This window comes from Grampus griseus (assembly GCF_964374135.1).
Source record: "Grampus griseus genome assembly, chromosome: 12".
Taxonomy (NCBI): Eukaryota; Metazoa; Chordata; class Mammalia; order Artiodactyla; family Delphinidae; genus Grampus; species Grampus griseus.
In genome coordinates this window covers 12,261,252-12,282,578 of record NC_139006.1, presented here as the reverse complement: position 1 = coordinate 12,282,578, position 21,327 = coordinate 12,261,252, and the positions used below count along the sequence as shown (strand labels likewise).

The 21,327-nt window shown below is 43.0% G+C and overlaps 1 protein-coding gene across 11 annotated transcripts in view; it reads right to left on the bottom strand.

Moving 5' to 3' along the window:
- SPRING1 (SREBF pathway regulator in golgi 1) overlaps positions 1–21,327 on the bottom strand; it is a 258,918-nt gene that overhangs the window by 127,011 nt on the left and 110,580 nt on the right. For 9 of the 11 annotated variants that reach the window (XR_014297569.1, XR_014297570.1, XM_082668352.1 and 6 more), the window contains one exon: positions 6,355–6,441. Coding sequence is in view for 8 of the 11 variants with exons in the window: in XM_082668352.1 (XP_082524478.1) it covers positions 6,364–6,441 (78 nt within the window). In the remaining 3 variants the exon portion in view is untranslated. Of the gene's footprint in view, positions 1–3,735; positions 3,870–6,354; positions 6,442–21,327 lie in introns of those variants that run through there. The other 2 variants (XM_082668357.1, XM_082668360.1) reach the window with 2 other exon arrangements.

The following is a 21,327-nucleotide window of genomic DNA, read 5'->3' as shown; positions in this document are numbered from 1 at the left end:
AGAAAGCCCAAAGTTGATAGTGCAGTACCTGAAGTGACTGGGGACAGGAGGCACCACCTTGGGTCACACAAGGCTGGGAGCTGGAACCAGAAAACCATCATAAAGCTGGGTCCTTCACGAGCTTCCATCCTGATACAGTTGTAAGGATTAAGTGAGTTGGTACATGCAAAGTTGTACTTGGATGAGGCTGTACTCGACAGCTCTTATTGTTTAGTGCTTTATACAAGTGTAGTAACTGACTATTTTTTTTGGCAGTTCAACATCTATGGCACCATATTTTGGTAACAGCGTCCCAATTTACCTTTGGGAGAGCACCTCTCTTCCACCCCCCTGGAAGGAGGATATACAACTCAGACCTGGCCGATCAGAGTCAGGAATTACTCAGGGATGGGTGTGTGATCCTAAGTGGGTTAATCAGACTGAATAATGGTTGAAATATGGGGAAAGAGAAATTCACTTTCTCTTGGATCTGCATCTGTGTGGGATATGAGCCTGGAGCTGCTGGATGCTATCTCTGTCACTATCTGGGTACAGCCTGCCTGAGGATGAGGCCAAAACCAAGGAAAGCAAAGATGAGCGACAGAGAGATTCCCAATGACATTGTCTGAGTTCCTGGATCCAGCAGAGCCTGAAACCATCAGTACCTCCAAACTTCTGCCCTCCTTCCATACTGAGACTCCAATTACATGTAGGGTCAGCCATCTAATATTGTTTCAGAGTCTCTGATGCTGTGGTCATTTTTTTCCTAGTCTTTTTTCTCCCTGGGCTACAGTTTGAATAACTTCTATTATTGTGTCAACATGTGTACTAATTTTTTCTTATGCAACTTTTAATGTGCTGTTGTTTAATATGCTAAGAATATGTTGAATATGCTGTTTAATATGTAAACCTATCCAGTGAATTTTACATTTTAGATATTGTATATTTCCTTTCTAGAAGTTTCATTTGGTTCTTTAAAATTTTTTTCTTCCACTTCTCATTATGTTCATGTTTTCCTTTAAATCTTTGAACATATTTCTAATAGCTGTTTTAAAGTCCTTGTCTGTTAATTACACCATCTTTATCATTTTGAATCTGTTTATAGTGACTGATATTTCTCTTGGTAATGGTTCACATTTCTATGCTTCTTCTTTAGATGTCTAGTAATTTTTTATTAGATGCTAGATATTATTAATGTTATGAATTGAATGTCTAGATTTTGTTGTTGATTTTGGAGGGAAGTTAAGTTATTTACTGGTCAGCTTGATTTTTTGAGGCTTTTTGAAAAGCTTTGTTGGGGTGGATCTAGAGAAGCTTTTCTTCTAAGGCTAGTTTAGCCCTACTACTAAGGTCTAACCTCACTGTGGTCTCTAATGAATGCACTGGATGTTCAATAGGTTATTCCCATCCTGGCTTGCTGAAATTTGAACGTCCCCCAATCCCATAAGAGCTCTGGGAATTATTCAGTGTGTACTTCCACAGTAGTTGTTCTTTGCCAACTTTGTAGCATTTTATCCAAAGCCTGAGCAACTTAGTATTCAGCCAATGACTCAAAGGGCTCCTTATACAGATTTCTGGCACTGTTTATCTATGTAGTACCATCTTCTCTGGAACTTTGCCTCACAAATTCCAGCCTCATCAACCTCTGCATATGATCATCTATGTCTCCTCAACTCAAAGAGGTCACTATGCTCTGCTTAGAATCATCCTTCCTGTGCTGCAATCTAAAAAGTACTTCCAGGCAGAAAGGTGATCACAGGCCCACTCATTTGCGTCCTTTCTTTCAGGCTCACAGTTCTGCACAGCCTGTTGCCCAATGTCTGAAACCAGTTGTTTCATATATTTTGTCCAGTTTTCTAGTTGTGTACAGCTGGAAAACAAGTCTGGTGCCAGTTACTTCATTATGGCCAGAGGCAGAAGCTTACTCTAACTAACTTGAGAGAAAAAAAAGTATGCATTGGAAGGGCCTAGGGAGATTCACAGAATAGATGTAATAGCCAAAGAACAGTCCTTAGAAGGCCACAGAAGCTCTGGAGACCCAGGGGAACTAAGAGTCAGTCTCTTCTGGGCACAGATGCCTGGATGAATGAGCTCTGACCCTGTGGAGTCCTTCTAGACTCAAATTTCTGGGAGAATATATCTGGACAAGCCACAGTCATGGGCTTGTATCTTGGCCAGAGGAGAGTAAGGCACTCTGATTAATGACACTACCAAGACGACATCCAGGACTTCTCTGGTGGCGCAGTGGTTGAGAATCAGCCTGCCAGTGCAGAGGACACAGGTTCGACCCCTGGCCCAGGAAGATCCCACATGCTGTGGAGCAACTAAGCCCGTGCGCCACAACTACTGAGCCTGTGCTCTAGAGCCCGTGGGCCACAACTACTGAGTCCATGTGCCACAATTACTGAAGCCCGTGCACCTAGAGCCCGTGCTCCACAACAGAAGCCACCGCAATGAGAAGCCCACATGCCACAACAAAGAGTAGCCCCCGCTCACTGCAACTAGAGAAAGCCCACGTGCAGCAACGAAGACCCAACGCAGCCATAAATAAATAAATAATCTGTACAATTGATTGTAGTTAAACAAACAAACAAACAAAAAGATGACATCCAATGTGGGAATATGGATCACCAAAACAAAACTGGGTTGCTCTTTCCAGAAGAAAGGAGAATGGCTGATAGGCAAGCAAAAACAATAGACACAGTACCCAACGTCCACTAGAGAACATCTTTAAGAACGGTTGACTTTTAAACTCAGAGCCTTGGTGTTTATTTTTGCTGTTTCCACACTAGACTGCATAGCTGTCCTTCCCCCTGATAACCCTACCTTCCCCTCCAACACAGAGAGACTTTCCCAGCGACAATTGCTCTTTATGGGCAACATATAGACAATATGAACTTCACATGAGGTGAGAAACACCAGTTTAGGGCTCATTGGTAACAGATTCTCTGAGTCTGCCAAGGTTCAGGGAAGACTTCCAGAGAATAAAACTCATGGGATGGGGGTGGGGGAAGCAAGCTTGAACCTGTGTCCTGGGAACAGAGCAAGGAACAGAACGTGTCCATTCCCCTTCCCCTACTCATAAGCAGCCAGAGCTGGAAGCTCTGTACCTGAAAGAGAATGTGTTGTGTTTCAAGATCAAGTATGAGGTGGCTGCAGGCTGGTTTATCCAGCGACATAATTCAACCAAACATATAGACAAATGCATCAACAGGTAAGGGAACCACATGCTGTCTGCTGAGGTTGTCCTGAGGAAATTCTGCCACCCCCACTCTGCCTACAGGTTAATCAGATACTCTGTGTGTACGTGTGTATTTGTGAAAGTTCTACAAAACTCATCACCTGAGGTTCTTAAAATTTCCACAGACATTATTTTCTTGTATAATCATACCCATTTCGGAGATGGAAAATCAGAGGTACAATACGTGGGAACGGTGAGTCAGTGATAAAACCAAGAATCAAGTTCACAACTGCAGTATAAATTTCTCCTGATGCCTTGAAAACAATTTTGAAAGCATGGGCGGGGGGAGCAGGGAGGTAAGAGAGAGGGGAGAGAGAAAGATAAAAAGGAAAACAAGTCTTCACAGGTGCGGGTTTTCAGCGTTGAGAGATGCTGTTTGTATACAATCAAGATTTAAATTGAAATCATAGTCAAGTAAAAGCACATCGAATCACGTGGCTACGTTTTTTTTCTCCAGCTTTCTTTATTAACTGCATCCATTGTCTGGTTCGACTTAGAAAGAAGTCTTTTCATTCCTTGTTGGGGCTTTTTCTTTCCCAAGAAAGAAATCGTGGTACGTTCCAGTGACTAAGCTCGCCTCCCAGGTCATTGGGAAAAAGATATGGGGATTAGGATAGCCTTCTGGGGAGGTTTCTGGAGCCTGTGAGGTCTGTAGAGGGACAAAAGATCACGTTCACCGTTGTATTTCTGAGCCAAGCACAATGCCGATCCATGGTAGGTGTTCAGGAAATTATTTGTCAAACGAAAGAAGATGGAGTGAACGTGAATCTTCAGTCACTCCTACCCTACATATTCGCCAAAACAGACCCCAGGGCTTCCAGGGCTTCGCACATTTTTTCCATTCTTTGTTGTCCTGGCGATTGTCTCCTCACCCTTTTAAGGCAATGGATCTTAACCTTTTGTGGGTCATGAACTCTTCTGAGAATCTGATGAGAGCAGTGGAGCCTCTTCTCAAAAAATGCACAGACTCAGACACACGAATTTGCAGATCCTGTCCAGCTGTACCTCACCCCCAGTCTCAGCCAAACAATCCCAACCCTCCTCTCCTTCTTCTCCACAAAGTTATTTGCTCCTTCTCTGGGTTCCCACAGCACTTTCTTTTTAGTTCGAAACAACAATAGTTTATTTTGGGACTTCCCTGATAGCACAGTGGTTAAGAATCCGCCTGCCAATGCAGGGGACACGGCTTCGAGCCCTGGTCTGGGAAGATCCCACATGCTGCGGAGCAACTAAGCCCGTGCGCCACAACTACTGAGCCTGCGCTCTAGAGCCCGCGAGCCACAACTACTGGAGCCTGTGCGCCCTAGAGCCTGCACGCCGCAACTACTGAGCCCATGCACCGCAACTACTGAAGCCCACGTGCCTAGAGTCTGTGCTCTGCAACAAGAGAAGCCACTGCATGAGAAGCCCGCTCACTGCAACGAAGATTAGCCCCTGCTGGCCGCAACTAGAGAAAGCCCACGTGCAGCAACGAAGACCCAGTGCAGTCAAAAAAACCCCACAATAGTTTATTTTGCTCATACATCTGTCATTTGGGCAGGGCTCAGAGGTACCCTCCACTCTGTTAGCTGGGGTGGCTTGAGACTGCAGCTGGAATCATCCAAAGACTCTCTCACCTACCTGTACCTGGAGGTTGATGCTGGAAAGGCCTAGACAGCCAGGAGCAGTAGCCAGGGGCCTGGGGCTGCTCTGCCTGTCCCTCTCTCTCTACTCAGTCTCTCTGGAACGTCCAGAGCACTTTACACCTACTTCTTTTACAATTTAACACACAATATTGTAGTGATTATTTATGCCTGTTGATGGTGGTAATTTACTTAGTCTGCTTCACCAACAACAGCACTGTAGGTCCACCGGGGACGACAACCACAACATGTTCATGTCTGTTTCCCCAGGGCCCTAATGGGTACCTTGCATATGGTAAGCATTTAATATACACTAGTTGGATGACATATGTAGGTATGTGCTTATCTTATTACTATGCTCCACTGCATTTCAGAAATAGGATTAGAAGGTAGCCTATTTACATACATCAATACAACATAATAAAAAATTTTAAACAAGGAAATGGGGACTCATTGAAAAGGTAGGAAAATATGTTGAAATAAAGGATAAGATCGGTACCCAAAATATATACCACAGATTTCTATACCATTATTGGCAGTGACCCAGAAATCTGGTTTGAGCATCCTGGCAGTATGGGCAAAGAGGGAAACAAAACTGATGGTGTTGGATATAAGCAAACTGATTGCTTAGGAAAGCACAGCTTCTACTAGTAAACTTGCAACCACCTGGCATTAAAAGTGATAGCAAGTTTATGCTCAATGCAGGTTAAAGGAAGTTCAATACAAGCCAACCTATAAGTGGCCAAAACAAAGGAATAAAAGGCTGCAATCCTCTGAGAGTCTGGTTTTATCCATGGAAAAATGTAAGGCTATCTAGTCCACCTTTTCCTAAAGGACATGTGATGGAATACCAGTCCTGGAGAAGCTCTGCCCACAAAGGGTTCTGCAGTCAAGGAAAGGTGGGAAACCCCCCATGGCTTCCTCTTGGAACCTCACAGCGAACACTAGCATTTTAAAGGCTCTGAGAAGTGCTGCAGTAAAGAAATCCAGCACTTCCCAAGCTCCTTTGCCCCCTGTTGTGCAAGAACCTAGGGACAGTCTCCAAACGGGACTTAGGTCCATTGATCCTACTTGTAAAGAGTTTTTCTTTCTCATAAGAACAGGTAAGATGAACAGACTGCCATTCTTAAGCAAGGTATGCCAATATGTCTTTCCTCTGTCCCTTCTTAAAGGGACCTAGGAAGGAAACAAAGTAGTATGTTCAAATCTCTTCCTTAAAGCACCTTTATTCAAACTCCTCTTTGCTCTTTTTTTCTAGGCATGACTTCAAATAAATAAATGATTTTTGGAAAAGAAATTGGTCACTCAAATTCCAAATAAGGCAGAAGAAAGGTGTGATGGACTGTCACTAAGAGTCCACAATTTCTGCCCTTGAGAAACTAAAAAGGGGTCAGCATACCCCTTTTCCTTGCTGGTCACCTCTGTAGATGTCAGATAAGACCCCTCAGTTACCCATAACCATAGCCATGTCCTTGGCTACCCATAACTGAGCGCTAAATGAGCAGTACTTACCCAGACCAGTCAGAAAACAAGAGTCGCACCTTTGGCTGATGGCGGGGAGCAGCAAGGGCAATAACTGTCTGTTTGTTTTGGCATCGCCTATGAAAAGAAATTAAGGGTGTGTGTTACCCTTTGTCCAGTTTCTGTCTCTTGGTACACTAGCATTTCCATCTCAAAAGAATCCAAGTGTGAGCTAGTTCGAAAAGGGAAAGCGTGCCCGATTTTGGCAGGCCATGGAACAATCTCAGAGTCCTTTCTTCACAAAGCGCTTGTTAATATCCTACTTAATATGCTACGGAACACACGGTAGAAAACTAATGAAATGAATGGAGGGACTGCAGAGCCTTTAAGATCGATTCTCAAACTCGGTTCCATGGAGCACCAGTGGTTCCCCCAGTGTCTCAGGGGCTGCTGGAAGAGAGGGGAAGAGGCCTCTCTCAGGCAGAGATCTGAGCCCCCAGACCCAATTCAACCACATCAGTTTCTCTTTTTTCAACCCAAGGACGTATTTGGAAAAAAAAGGGGGGGGGTCGGTTACTTAAATTAGAAAATGTTTGAGAAGCACTGCTTAAATAAAGCTCCACATATATTATTTCTCAGAGCTGAGATTCTGATAAGAATTGAAAAGTTAACGGTTTTAGTTATATTCTTAGCAAGAACCTAGTGGGCAGAAATTTAATTATTTTTAATCAAAAGCAGAGCCATGGCAAAACATATGATAAACAGAAAATATGTGCAGCCGTATAATTAATAAAGAGCTAATATGCTTAGGTTATAAAATGATCCTACAAATTAATAAGGAAAAGACCAATAACCCGGTAGAAACACGGGCCAAGGCTACAGAAATTCACAGAAGCAGAAATGCAAATATTCAATAAACATATGAAAAGATGCTCAGGCTCACTTGTCAGGGAAATGCAAATGAGAACAATGAGCTACTATTTTTTACCCATCAGATTGGCAAAAATGGAAAATATGTGTAACATCCAGAGCTGGCGAGGGGGTAAGGAATCTAGTTCTCTCAAACACCATTGGGGGAGGACTGCAAATTATTATAAAGTGGTGGAAAATCAACTGTTGGTATTTTTGAAAATCTAAACTGTAGCCCGGCGCTCCCACTTCTGGGAATATATCCACCAGAAATGAAAATGCCATTGTATAAAGACATAAATATATGAAGAAGTATATTACAGCATAATTTGTAATAGTTTAAAAAAAAAACCAAAAAACCTGGAAGCAATCTGAATGTACATTAAGAGGAAAATGGTTGAAAAAAATCAGGATGTATTTACATTAAGGAACACAGTACAGATATCAAAAATTACAAAATAAAATTGTACACACGGACTGGGAGATATGCCTGCGACACCTTGTTAAATAGAATAAAAGCGAATGTGATCCTATTTTATTTAAAAAAAAAAAAGACCAAAAAAAGTCACACCCAGTAAGTGGGTTTCTATATGTTTTTATAAATAAAGAAAACAGTAGGGAAACATTTATACCTAATTGCTAACACTGATTGCACCGGGAGCTGGATTGGAGAGGAGTGGTGAGACTATTAATTTTATTTTAGATACTTTATTATTTGAAATGTTACAAAAGATATGTATTACTTTTGTAATTCAAATAACCAGAATTTTTAAAAACAGAATTAGGACAGGAAATTCAAAGCAAATCAAATTACTTTGACAATCACTGGAAGGCAGAGTGGAGCTGGCCATCTGGTATGGGGTCTTAAAGCACTAAACCCAAGGAGATAAACAGCTAGTTGAAGGCACCCCAACTATGCAAGGGAGTAGACTGAAGGAGAGCCTTTTAATAGGGCTGACATTTTCCTTGAAAAACAGTCCTGACTCTTCTCTAATATAAGCAGAAGGACTGAATGAGACCCCAAAGTGATAGGCTATAGAAAAGGAGTCAGCAAATTTTTTTCTGTAAAAGACCAAATAGTACGTATGTTAGGGTTTGTGGCCCATTTGGTCTCTGTCACAACTACTCAACTCTGTCATTGTAGCACATCAACAGCCATAGACAGTATGTAAATGAAATGGGCATGGCTGTGTCTCAATAAAACTTTATAGGGACTTCCCTGGTGGTCCGGTGGGTAAGACTCCACGCTCCCAATGCAGGGGGCCTGGGTTTGATCCCTGGTCATGGAACTAGATCCCGCACGCATGCCACAGCTAAGAGTCTGCATGCCAAAACTATGAGTCCGCATGCCACAATTAAGAAGTCTGCACACCGCAACTAAAGATCCCGCATGCCAACCCAGCACAACCACAATAAATAAATATTTTTTTAAAAACCTTTATTTATAAAACAGGTAATGGGTGGATTTAACCCAGGGGCTAGAGTTTGCTGACCTCTGCTACAGAACAAGGACATAATTTTTATTTTTATTTTTTTTCATTACGCAGGCCTCTCACTGTTGTGGCCTCTCCCGCTGCGGAGCACAGGCTCCGGACGCGCAGGCTCAGTGGCCATGGCTCACGGGCCCAGCCGCTCCGCAGCATGTGGGATCCTCCCGGACCAGGGCACGAACCCGTGTCCCCTGCATCGGCAGGTGGCCTCTCAACCACTGCGCCACCAGGGAAGCCCCTATATAATTATTTTTTAAAAGCAAACTATTTCATTTAAGTATACTTCAAGATATACTTCAAGTGATGAAAGAGAAAAACCTACAACCCAGATTACTCTACCCAGCAAGGATCTCATTCAGATTTGACGGAGAAATCAAAAGCTTTTCAAACAAGCAAAAGCTAAGAGAATTCAGCACCACCAAACCAGCTTTACAACAAATGCTAAAGAAACTTCTCTAGGCGGGAAGCACAAGAGAAGAAAACTACCCACAAAAACAAACCCCAAACAATTAAGAAAATGGTAATAGGAACATACATATTGATAATAACCTTGAATGTAAATGGACTAAATGCCCCAATCAAAAGACACAGACTGGCTGAATGGCTACAAAAACAAGACCCATATATATGCTGTCTACAAGAGACCCACTTCAGACCTAGGGACACATACAGACTGAAAGTGAGGGGATGGAAAAAGATATTCCATGCAAATGGAAATCAAAAGAAATCTGGAGTAGCAATACCCGTATCAGATAAAATGGACTTTAAAATAAAGACTGTTACAAGAGATAAGGAAGAACATTACATAACAGTCAAGAGATCAATCCAAGAAGAAGATATAACAATTATGAATCTTTATGCACCCAACATAGGAGCACCTCAATACATAAGGCAAATGCTAACAACCATGAAAAGGGAAATCGACAGTAACACAATAATAGTAGGGGATTTTAAAACTCTACTTACACCAATGGACAGATCATCAAAACAGAAAATAAATAAGGAAACACAAGCTTTTTTTTTTTTAAAGAAGATGTTGGGGGTAGGAGTTTATTAATTAATTAATTTATTTTTGCTGTGTTGGGTCTTCGTTTCTGTGTGAGGGCTTTCTCTAGTTGTGGCAAGCGGGGGCCACTCTTCATCGCGGTGCGCGGGCCTCTCACTATCGTGGCCTCTCTTGTTGCAGAGCACAGGCTCCAGACGCGCAGGCTCAGTAGTTGTGGCTCATGGGCCTAGCTGCTCTGTGGCATGTGGGATTCTCCCAGACCAGGGCTCGAACCTGTGTCCCCTGCATTAGCAGGCAGATTCTCAACCACTGCGCCACCAGGGAAGCCCAGGAAACACAAGCTTTAAATGACACAATAGACCAGATAGATTTAAATGATATTTATAGAACATTCCACCCCAAAGTGGCAGAATACACTTTCCTCTCAAGTGCACATGGAACATCCTCCAGGATAGATCACATTTTGCTTGGGTCACAAATCAAGCCTGGGAAAAATTTAAGAAAATTGAAATCATATCAAGCATCTTTTCTGACCAAAATACTATGAGATTGGAAATCAATTATAGGGAAAAAACTGTAAAACCCACAAATACATAGAGGCTAAACAGTGCACTACTAAATAACCAAGAGATCACTGAAGAAATCAAAGAAGAAATAAAAAAATACATAGAGACAAATGACAACAAAAACACCATGACCCAAAACCAATGGGACGCAGCAAAAGCAGTTCTAAGAGGGAAGCTTATGGCAATTCAATCTCACCTCAAGAAACAAGAAAAATCTCAAATAAATAATTTAACCCTACACCTAAAGCTACTAGAGAAAGAAGAACAAAGAAAACCCAAAGTCAGCAGAAGGAAAGAATTCATAAAGATCAGAGCAGAAATAAATGAAATAGAAACAAAGAAAACAATAGCAAAGATCAATAAAACTAAAAGCTGGTTCTTTGAGAAGTTAAAAAAAATTGATAAACCCTTAACCAGACTCATCAAGAAAAAAAGGGAGAGGACACAAATTGATAAAATTAGAAATGAAAAAGGAGAAATCACAACTGACACTGCAGAAATACAAAGGATTGTAAGAGACTACTACAAACAACTATATGCCAATAAAATGGACAACCACGAAGAAATGGACAAATTCTTGGAAAGGTACTATTTTCCAAAACTGAATCAGGAAGAATTAGAAAATATAAACAGACCTATCACAAATAATGAAATTGAAACTGTAATCAAAAATCTTCCAACAAACAAAAGTCCAGGACCAGATGGCTTCACAGGCGAATTCTATCAAACATTTAGAGAAGAGCTAACACTGATCCTTCTCAAACTCTTCCAAAAAATTGCAGAGGGAGGAACACTCCCAAATTCATTCTAGAAAGCCACCATCACCCTGATACCAAAACCAGAAAAAGATATCACAAAAAAAGAAAATTATAGACCAGTATCACTGATGAACATAGATGCAAAAATCCTGAACAAAATACTAGCAAACAGTATCCAACAACATATTAAAAGGATCATACACCATGATCAAGTGGGATTTATCCCAGGGATGCAAAGATTCTTCAGTATACGCAAATCAACCAGTGTGATACACCACATTAACAAATTAAGGAATAAAAACCATATGATCGTCTCAATAGATGCAGAAAAAGCTTCTGACGAAATTCAACACCCATTTATGATAAAAACTCTCCAGAAAATGGGCATAGGGGGAATCTACCTCAACATAATAAAGGCCATATATGACAAACCCACAGCAAACATCATACTCAATGGTGAAAAACTAAAACCATTTGCTCTAAAATCAGGAACAAGACAAGGATGCCCACTCGCGCTACTCTTATTTGACATAGTTTTGGAAGTCCTAGCCATGGCAATCAGAGAAGAAAAAGAAATACAAATTGGAAAAGAAGAAGTAAAACTGTCACTGTCTGCAGGTGACATGATACTATACACAGAAAATCCTAAAGATGCCACCAAAAAACTACTAGAACTAATCAATGAATTTGGTAATGTTGCAGGATACAAAAGTAATGCACAGAAATCTCTGGCAGCCCTATATACTAACAACGAAAAATCAGAAAGAGAAAATAAGGAAACAATCCCATTTACCACTGCAACAAAAATAATAAGTACGAATAAACCTACCTAAGGAGGCGAAAGACTTGTACTCAGAAAACTATAAAACAGTGATGAGAGAAATCAAAGATGATATAAACAAATGGAGAAATATACCATGTTCTTGGATTGGAAGAATCAATATTGTGAAAATGACTAAACTACCCAAAGCAATTTACAGATTCAGTACAATCCCTATCAAACTACCAATGGCATCTTCCACAGAATTAGAACAAAAAATTTTACAATTCATATGGAAACACAAAAGACCCCAAATAGCCAAAGCAATGTTGAGAAAGAAAAACGGAGCTGGAGGAATCAGCTTCCCTGACTTCAAACTATACTACAAAGCTACAGTAATCAAGGGGCTTTCCTGGTGGTGCAGTAGTTAAGAATCTGCCTGCCAATGCAGGGGACACGGGTTCAAACCCTGGTCTCAGAAGATCCCACATGTTGCGGAACAATTAAGCCCGTGCACCACAACTACTGAGCCTGCGCTCTAGAGCCTGCGATCCACAACTACTGAGCCCTCGTGCCACAACTACTGAAGCCCGCATGCCTAGAGCCTGTGCTCTGCAACAAGAGAAGCCACAACAATGAGAAGCCAGCACACCGCAACGAAGAGTAGCCCCCACTCACCGCAACTAGATAAAGCCCGCGCACAGCAACGAGGACCCAACACAGCCATAAATAAATAAATAAATAAATAAATAAATTTATTTAAAAAAAGATTTTGCACAGCAAAGGAAACCATAAACGAGACAACACTCAGAATGGGAGAAAATATTTGCAAATGAAACAACAGACAAAGGATTAATCTCCAAAATACACAAACAGCTCATGGAGCTCAATATCAAAAAAACAAACAATTCAATTAAAAAATGGTGGAAGACCTAAATAGACATTTCACCAAAGAAGACATACAGATGTCCAAGAAGCACGTGAAAAGATGCGCAACACCACTAATTATTAGAGAAATGCAAATCAAAACTACAATGAGGTATCACCTCACCCTGGTCAGAATGGCCATTACCAAAAAATCCAGAAACAATAAATGCTGGAAAGGGTGTGGTGAAAAGGGAACCCTCCTGCACTGTTGGTGGGAATGTAAATTGATACAGCCACTATGGAGAACAGTATGGAGGTTCCTTAAAAATCTAAAAATAGAACTACTAACATGACCCAGCCATCCCACTACTGGGCATATACCCTGAGAAAACCATAATTCAAAAAGAGACATGTACCCCAATGTTCATTGCAGCTCTATTTACAATAGCCAGGACATGGAACCAACCTAAATGTCAATCAACAGATGAATGGATAAAGAAGATGTGGCACATATATACAATGGAATATTACTCAGCCATAAAAAGAAATGAAACTGAGTTATTTGTAGTGAGGTGGATGGACCTAGAGTGTCATACAGAGTGAAGTAAGTCAGAAAGAGAAAAACAAATACCGTATACTAACATATATATATGGAATTAAAAAAATATATAGTACTGATGAACCTAGTGGCAAGGCAGGAATAACGATGTAGACATAGAGAATGGACTTGAGGACACAGCGGGGTGAGGGGGAAGCTGGGGCGAAGTGAGAGTAGCACTGACATATATACAGCACCAAATGTAAAACAGATAGCTAGTGGGAAGCAGCAGCATAGCACAGGGAGATCAGCTCAGTGCTTTGCAATGACCTAGAGAGGTGGGTTAGGGAGGATGGGAGGGAGGCTCAAGAGGGAGGGGATATGGGGGATATACGTATGCATATGGCTGATTCACTTTGTTGTAAAACAGAAACTAACACAGTATTGTGAAGCAATTATACTCCAATAAAGATCTATTAAAAAAAAAAGCAAACTATTTCATTGAAGTATATGTAATATACATATGATAAAAGTACACCAATCTGATGAATTTTTACAAAGTGAACACATCTTTCTAACTACCACCCAGGTTAAGATGTAGAACATTACCAACACCCCAAAAGTGTTCCTTGTGCTCCTCCCAGTTATCCCCACCCCCCACCACCAAAGATAGCCACTAATTTTACTTCTGTCCTTATCATTTGTTTTGCTTGGTTGTAAACTTTAGGTAAATTGAATCATACAGCACGTTCTTTCACTCAGTGATATGTGAGAGAGATCCCTCCATGCTATTGTGTGGGTCTGTCCAATTTCATTGCTATACAGTATTCTATACACAGTGTTGCAATTATCATATTGTAAGAATATGTCACACTGTATATATCTGTTCTGCTATTGATGATACTTGGGTTGTTTGGGGCTTGGGTCCAGTTTGGGATTTAGGTCCAGTTTGGGGCTTGCTATAGACTGAATGTTTGTGTCCCTCAAAAATTCTTATGTTGAAACCTAATCCCCATTGTGATGGTATTAAGGGGTGGGGTTTGGGGGAGGTAATTAGGTCATAAGGGTAGAGCCCTCATGAATGGAATTAGTGCCCTTATAAAACAGACCTAGAGTGATCTCTGTCCCTTCCACCATGTGAGGACACAGTGAGAAGATGGCCATCTATGAACCAGGAAGTGGACCCTCACTGGACACTAACTTGGCTGAAACTTTGATCTTGGACTTCCCAGCCTCCAGAACTGTGAGAAATAAATGTCTGTTTTTTATAAGACACTCAGTCTATGATATTCTGTTATAGCCGCCTGAATGGACTAAGACAGGGCTAATACAAATAATGCCACTGTGAATATTCTTAGCCACGTCTTTTGGTGCACACATTTACTTATTGCTATTGAGCATATTCCTAGAGTACATGTGCTACAACCGGTTTTTGTAAATACTGAATAAGTAACTTCCCAAAGTGGGTGTCCTAATCTGCCCTCCTATCTTAAGTATATGAGTGTTCCAGCAGCTCCCAGCATTGCCAACACTTGGTATTGACAGATTTCTTTCTTTGTAATTTTAGCCATTCTTGTATGTGTATGTGTAAAATTTATATATAGTAAAGTTAAAAAATGTTAGGTGTCCAGCTAAAAGCTTTTACTCATATAAAAATGCTTTGCGGTTTGAATCATATTCCCTTAATTACTAATGATGTTGACTCTTTGACAGGTTTATTGGCCCTCTGGATTCCTCTTTTATGAAAATCATATTCATATGTTTTGCTCATTTTAAAAAAATGGATTGTTTTTCTTTTCCTTATTGATTTACGGGAGTTCTTGAATACTCTGAATATGAGTCCTTCGTTGATATCTTTATTCCAACTATCTTCTCCCACTCTGTGGTTTGCATTTTCATTGTCTTAATGGAGTCCTTTGATGAACAGAAGTTCTTAATTTTTTTTTTTTTTTTTTTTGGGTGGGTACGCGGGCCTCTCACTGTTGTGGCCTCTCCCGTTGCGGAGCACAGGCTCCGGACGCGCAGGCTCAGCGGCTCACGGGCCCAGCCGCTCCGCGGCATGTGGGATCTTCCCGGACCGGGGCACGAACCCGTGTCCCCTGCATCGGCAGGTGGACTCTCAACCACTGCGCCACCAGGGAAGCCCCAGAAGTTCTTAATTTTAATGAAGAACTGATCAATTGTTTTTTCTGGTTAGTTGTGTGTGTGCCCTGTTTCAGAAATATTTGTTAAAGGAAAACTGTTTCTATACTCACAACACTTCTGAACCAAATGTGTTGGATTTTTTTCCCCCCAAACCAACCAATTTTCCAATTTTGGGACACAAACTGGGTGTCCTATAATTTAATTCAATTCTGACACCAACTACACGCATTTAGCATCAAACTCCACAGGTTAAGGGCTGAGTCCCACAAGACTATCCCCAGTCAGACGCCTGTCATAAGTAATGGTTGCCCCAGGTACCCATAATTCTGTCTGACTTGGCTAGAAAGTCAGGAGTTCCCACTCCCCACATTTGATAATTTGCTGGAACAGCTCACAAAATTCAGGGAAACATTTACTTATAAAGGATATAGATGAGCAACCAGATGAAGAGGTACATAGGGTGAGATCTAGAAGGGTCACAATCACAGAGGCTTCTATCCCCATGGAGTAGGGATGCTCCACTCCCTGAAATATGATGTGTTCATCCACTCAGAAGCTCTCCAGAACCCACAGTTTAGGGATTTTTATGGAGGCTTCATCATATAGGCATGATTGGCTTTAAACTCAGCCTCTAGCTCCTCCCCTCTCCCCAGAGGATGTACAGTGGGTTTGAAAGTTCCAAGCCTCTAATCATGGCTTGATCTTTTTGATGACCAGGCCCCATCCTGAAGCTATCCAGGAGACCATGAAGAGTTGCTTCATTAGAACAAAAGAACCTACTATCACTCAGGAAATTCCAAGGGATTTAGGAGCTGTGTGTCAGGAAACAGACACAGAGTGCAACACATGTGTCTTATTATGTCACATTTGCCTACCCTGAAGTCATGAAGACATTCTCCTATGTTATCTCCTAGAAATGTTCTTGTTGTCTTGTCCTTGCACATCTGAGTCTACAACCATCCTAATAATCTCAACCAGGAATGTTTAGGAGTAAACATTACCCACTGCAATATTTTCAGTCCCTTGTGTTCTTCCAGAATCTTGCCATTTGCCATCAAGAGGTAGAGTCTCTTTTTCCTTCTTTTCAACCTGGGCTGGCCCCTCTGACCGCCTCAACCAACAGAAGGCAGCAGAAGTGACAGCATGACTTCCAAGGATAGGTCACAGAAAGTGATATGGTTTCCACCTGGTTCTCTCTGTCTCAGGACATCTGCTTTGGGTGCCCTGGCCACCATGTAAGATATCCAGCTGCCCTAAAGCCACCATGCTGGAGAGACCACATTGAGATGTAATATATACACAAGGAGCCCAGCTGTTCCAGCCCCCAGCTGTACAACAAGTCTTCCCAATCCAGATGCCAGACATGAGCATGAAAACTTCGAGGTGACCCCTGCCCTAGCCATAGGAGATACCCTGAGCTAGAACTGCCCAGCCAAGGGACCCATCTTTCCAGGCTCTAGCTTAGCACTAGTTTTACTGGGAGAACTAACCTGTGGACCGGAGTAGGCTGGTTTCCACCCCTGCTGTTTATTTCAGGGGTGTGTTTTCAAACCCTAAAGACAAAGGAAGCTTTGACTTTCCTTTTTCAAACCTCATTTCAATCTACTTAGTGTCTATGCAAATGGAAGAGCCCATTCATGAAAGGAGAAAGACTCCTGGAGATCAAACAGATGGGAAAGATGAGATAAGACATCCCCCTTGGATACTCTTGAAGGGTAGTGAAGTCTTGGTGTTCATCCAGAGAGATTAGCTGGGGATCACTTCACGAGCTTTGTTCAGAGAGATAAGACCTAAAGCAGGGCTGGCGGAACCCCTACCCCAACCAAAACTGGAATATGGCCGATTTCACAAAGAGATCTCCTTGCTCCAGAGTCCCTGTCACTCAGCTTCTGTTTCCAGCCATCTAGCAGCTCACGTTAAAGAAAAAGCTCCTTCCAACTAGTACCCAGGGATTAACCAGGCCTCTGGGATCCAGCCCAAAGGAAACGGCCGGTTCTACTTCCTGGAGGTTTAAGTGGAGCAGGCAAATCAGCGTGACTGATTAATTAGCAGAACTGCATTTTTCACTTTTTAAACACATGTCTGATTTGCTAATAATGGCAATAACACCTACCTCTATGCACAATCATATTACTTACTTGTTTATTCCCCACCCCCCACCCCACCATACAAGTTACAGGAGATCAGAGAGCTGGGTCATCTGCTTCTCGCCACAGCCCCTGCACCCAGCCCAGTGGGCTCCAAGACTACTTCCTGAATGAATGGGTGAATGAACGAGTGAATGATAAGTGATAATAGCAACCCTTCAGGGGCACCTGCTCCAGGCAGGCACTGTCCATTATTTCACGTCCTCCTTCAGCTTCCCTTGAGGGAGGGGTGGTTGTTTTGGTTTTATAGAGGTTAGGAAATTTGCCCAAAATCTCAGACTCACTAAGGGGTGGAATCCAATTTCGAACCCAGCCCCTCTGACTCACACGCCATCCTCTTTAATACTAAGCACAATCTTGGCCACAGAGGGGCCTGGGAAAGACCGCCCACCCTTTTTCTCTTTCTCGGGATAAGAGTGTTTTCACAAGGGCCTTGGAGACCAGAGTCTAAAACTCTAACCTGCTCTGCTGAGCCCAGATCCAGCCCCACAGCCCCGCCTGGAGCCTCTGGCTTAGGTCAGGGTTCCTGTCCCACTTCTGTGGCCTGGGAACTCAGGGGAAAGGGCAATTAAATTAACGGGGTCACGGAAAGAGGAGGAGGGTGAGAAGCTGGTGGCCAAATCCAGAAAGGGCAGATTTCAATTTGCATAATAATTTTGTTAGCAACAATAGGCATCCAGGACATCTATTTAAAGGCTGTAATGTTAATTTAATGGGAAAAAAACTAATACAATTCCCCCAGAATTTTTCAATTAAATTAATGTGATGGGCTTTAATGGATAGCTTAAGTAGAGAGCGCGAATAGGAGAAATATTGCATAAATTATACATACATTTATATATATGCTACCCATATATATAATCTCTCTGCTCTGAGGTTTTGACATATGAGAGGCCCTGTGTTTAAATCTGGTAACGAGTTATAACTCTATTGCAAGTACAGTGACCCTTTTTTCATCCAAAGAAGGGGAGGGCTCCTCCCTGTGGGGTTTCTGCAAACCCCTTCCCTTCAACAACACACCAGGAGACTCGGGTCTTAAAGAAACAGAGGACTCAACAAACGATAGGCCACGGTAACACATACGTGCACAAAAAGTCAACGATATGAGAAATCTAGCAATGCAAAATCCTCTTCCTCGATCCCTGCTCCCTAAAGACATCTAATGGGACAGTAAATAAAATGGACTAGGTTTCAAGGACCACTTTACTTTCTCAAGCATGAGTTCATTCACACATCTCATTCAGTGAGTGTTTACTGAATAGCCACTAAATGCTGGACACTGTTGTAGGCGCTTCCAGGAATGTTATAGTGAACAATCAGATGTGACTCCTGACTCACAAAAAAATCCAGGATGTGTTCAGGTAAGCTCTTCATGCTTCCATTTTGTCACTTGTAAAATAAAGAGGATGACTGCAGAAGCCACGGGTTGGTGTCCAAGATGGTCCCCAATAATCTCACCACCTGGTTTTCACACCTTTGTGTGGGACTCTCCTGCAATGAATAGTGGAACCAGTAGGATATTGCAGAAATGGAGTGAGACTGCTAAGCCAAGGTCAAAGACATTGCAGCCTCCTCTTTCTTCTCTCTCTCTCTCCCTCTCTCAGCTCATTTGCTCTGAGGGAAGCCAGCCACCATGTTGTGAGGATGCTCAAGCAGCCCTAGGGGGACGTCAATGTGGAGAGGAATTGAGGCCTCCTGCCATTGGCCAGCATCATCTTGCCAACAGCCATGTGAGTGAGTCACTTGGAGCAGATCCTCCAGCCTCAGCCAAGCCTTCAGATGAGACTGCAGCCCCAGCTCCCACCCACTCTCTCTTGAGAGAGCAGGAGTCAGAACCACCTCGCTAACCATCTTCAGATTTCTGACCCACAGAAACTGTATGCGATGATAAATGTTTATTGTTGCTTTAAGCTTCCAAGTGTCAGAATAATCTGTAATGCACCAATAAATAGCCAATACAATATTCTCCCTTTTCAGCTGGCCTTGGGTGAAATCATGATGGAGGCAAAGTTGGTCCTCTTTTCAGGGTCTGCACCTGCTTCCCATTCACGTTTGTGCATCGTGTGCCCTTTCCTAAGGCCACACTCTCTGCTCCTTTGCTTAAGCTCTAAGCTGATGCACAGGCTCAAACCCTGGCTGACCATTCTCAGAGGTATTGTCATTTTAATTAAAGTCTTTCAAAAATCAAAAAGGGGGCTTCCCTGGTGGCGCAGTGGTTGAGAGTCCGCATGCCGATGCAGGGGACACGGGTTCGTGCCCTGGTCCGGGAAGATCCCACATGCCGCGGAGCGGTTGGGCCCGTGAGCCATGGCCGCTGAGCCTGCGCGTCCAGAGCCTGTGCTCCGCAACGGGAGAGGCCACAGCAGAGAGAGGCCAGCGTACCGCAAAAAAAAAAAAAAAAAAAAATCCAAAAGGATTTCAGACCCTAAGAAACGAAGGTCTCCAGGTGAAATCTCAGGAAACCAAGGAGCTGTTAGGTGATGGGAGCTCTTAGGGATCCTCACATCACTTCTCCCAGGGTCCCATGCTTTTTACTCAATTTCAGCAGCCAAAACAGAAAGGGCACACAAGTGCTTAACACTGACTCATTTCCAGTTTTTAGCATCAATCTTTGTTTCCGTGGGCAACTTGTCTCCCTCACAGGCTATGATGCTTCATGAACTGCTGATACAAAAGATAAATAGCTAAGTGAGGTTTCCATTGACTCAACTCCAAAATGGACCAGCAGTGAGCACCACTGAAGTCCTGGCCACACCAGTCCACAGAGGTGGCTGTGAACTTGCAGGGAGCCCCAGATTGAGTCTTGGCTCGTGCATGAACACGAGTGAGTCCACGCATCTCTCTGAGCCCATTTTCTCTTTCGTAAAGTGGGGATATTAATAGCTGTCTCACGCGGGTAGGAGGGAGCCTGGCACGTAGGAGGAGCTGAATGCACACTGCTCCTGTACAGCACCCCGTGGACAGCGTGGCAGGGGCAGCAGGAAAGAGCCTTTCCGCTCAGCATCCAGCCAACTACTTCACTGAACCTCACAAGAGCTGACACCGAAGTGAGACGGGGGGTCTGCTGTGCTTGATGGTGAGCACTCTCTGACTGCAAGCTGGACTCCAGAGGGCTGCCCAGCTACCAACAGCTCTGCTGCCCGCCAGTGCAGGTGGTCCCTCTGGGCTGTTTCCCAAGAGGGTTTCCCTCTGAGACTGACTGCTGAGTTGGCCCCTTTCCCGGGAGGCATGAGGGCAAGAGCAAGGGGAGTAGGGAAGCCAGAGTTCCACAGGGCAGAGTGCTATGCTCTCCCTGTTGGAATCGACTCCATCTGAAGCGGAGGCAGGCTGAGTCTCCATCGGGCAGCACATTTAGGGAAGTCACGGCAGGGCTGTCTCCAGAGCATCAGATCCAGGATGCCCGGGCCCTTCTCCTGGCTTGTACAAGCGAGGGTAAGAGAGCTGCCACTCTACGGAGCTGGAAGGATGTGATTTGAGGATTACCCTAGCCATCTCCACTACCGTATGGATAAAGTCTGTCTACAGGAAGAGAGAGGGGTGCACACAGCTCCTACTTCTTAACCGTTTCCTTCTCTTTTTGAGCAGGCAGCTGGGTCCTTGTCCTCTGCAGCACGGTTCATTACTGTCCGTGATGATCAACAGTAGAATCAGGATGAAATTCACTAGGCAAATGAGCACTAACACCTTGTCTTGTAAATGAAAGTGACCAGGTTGTGTTACAGAAATCAGACAGGTAGCCAGACAATGAAAGAATCAGTGAGTTTTCTGCCCTTGATAGGAGTTGCTCTTTGCAGTAGAGGCTGTGACAGAGTGATGATCATGATAGCACCTGTCAACT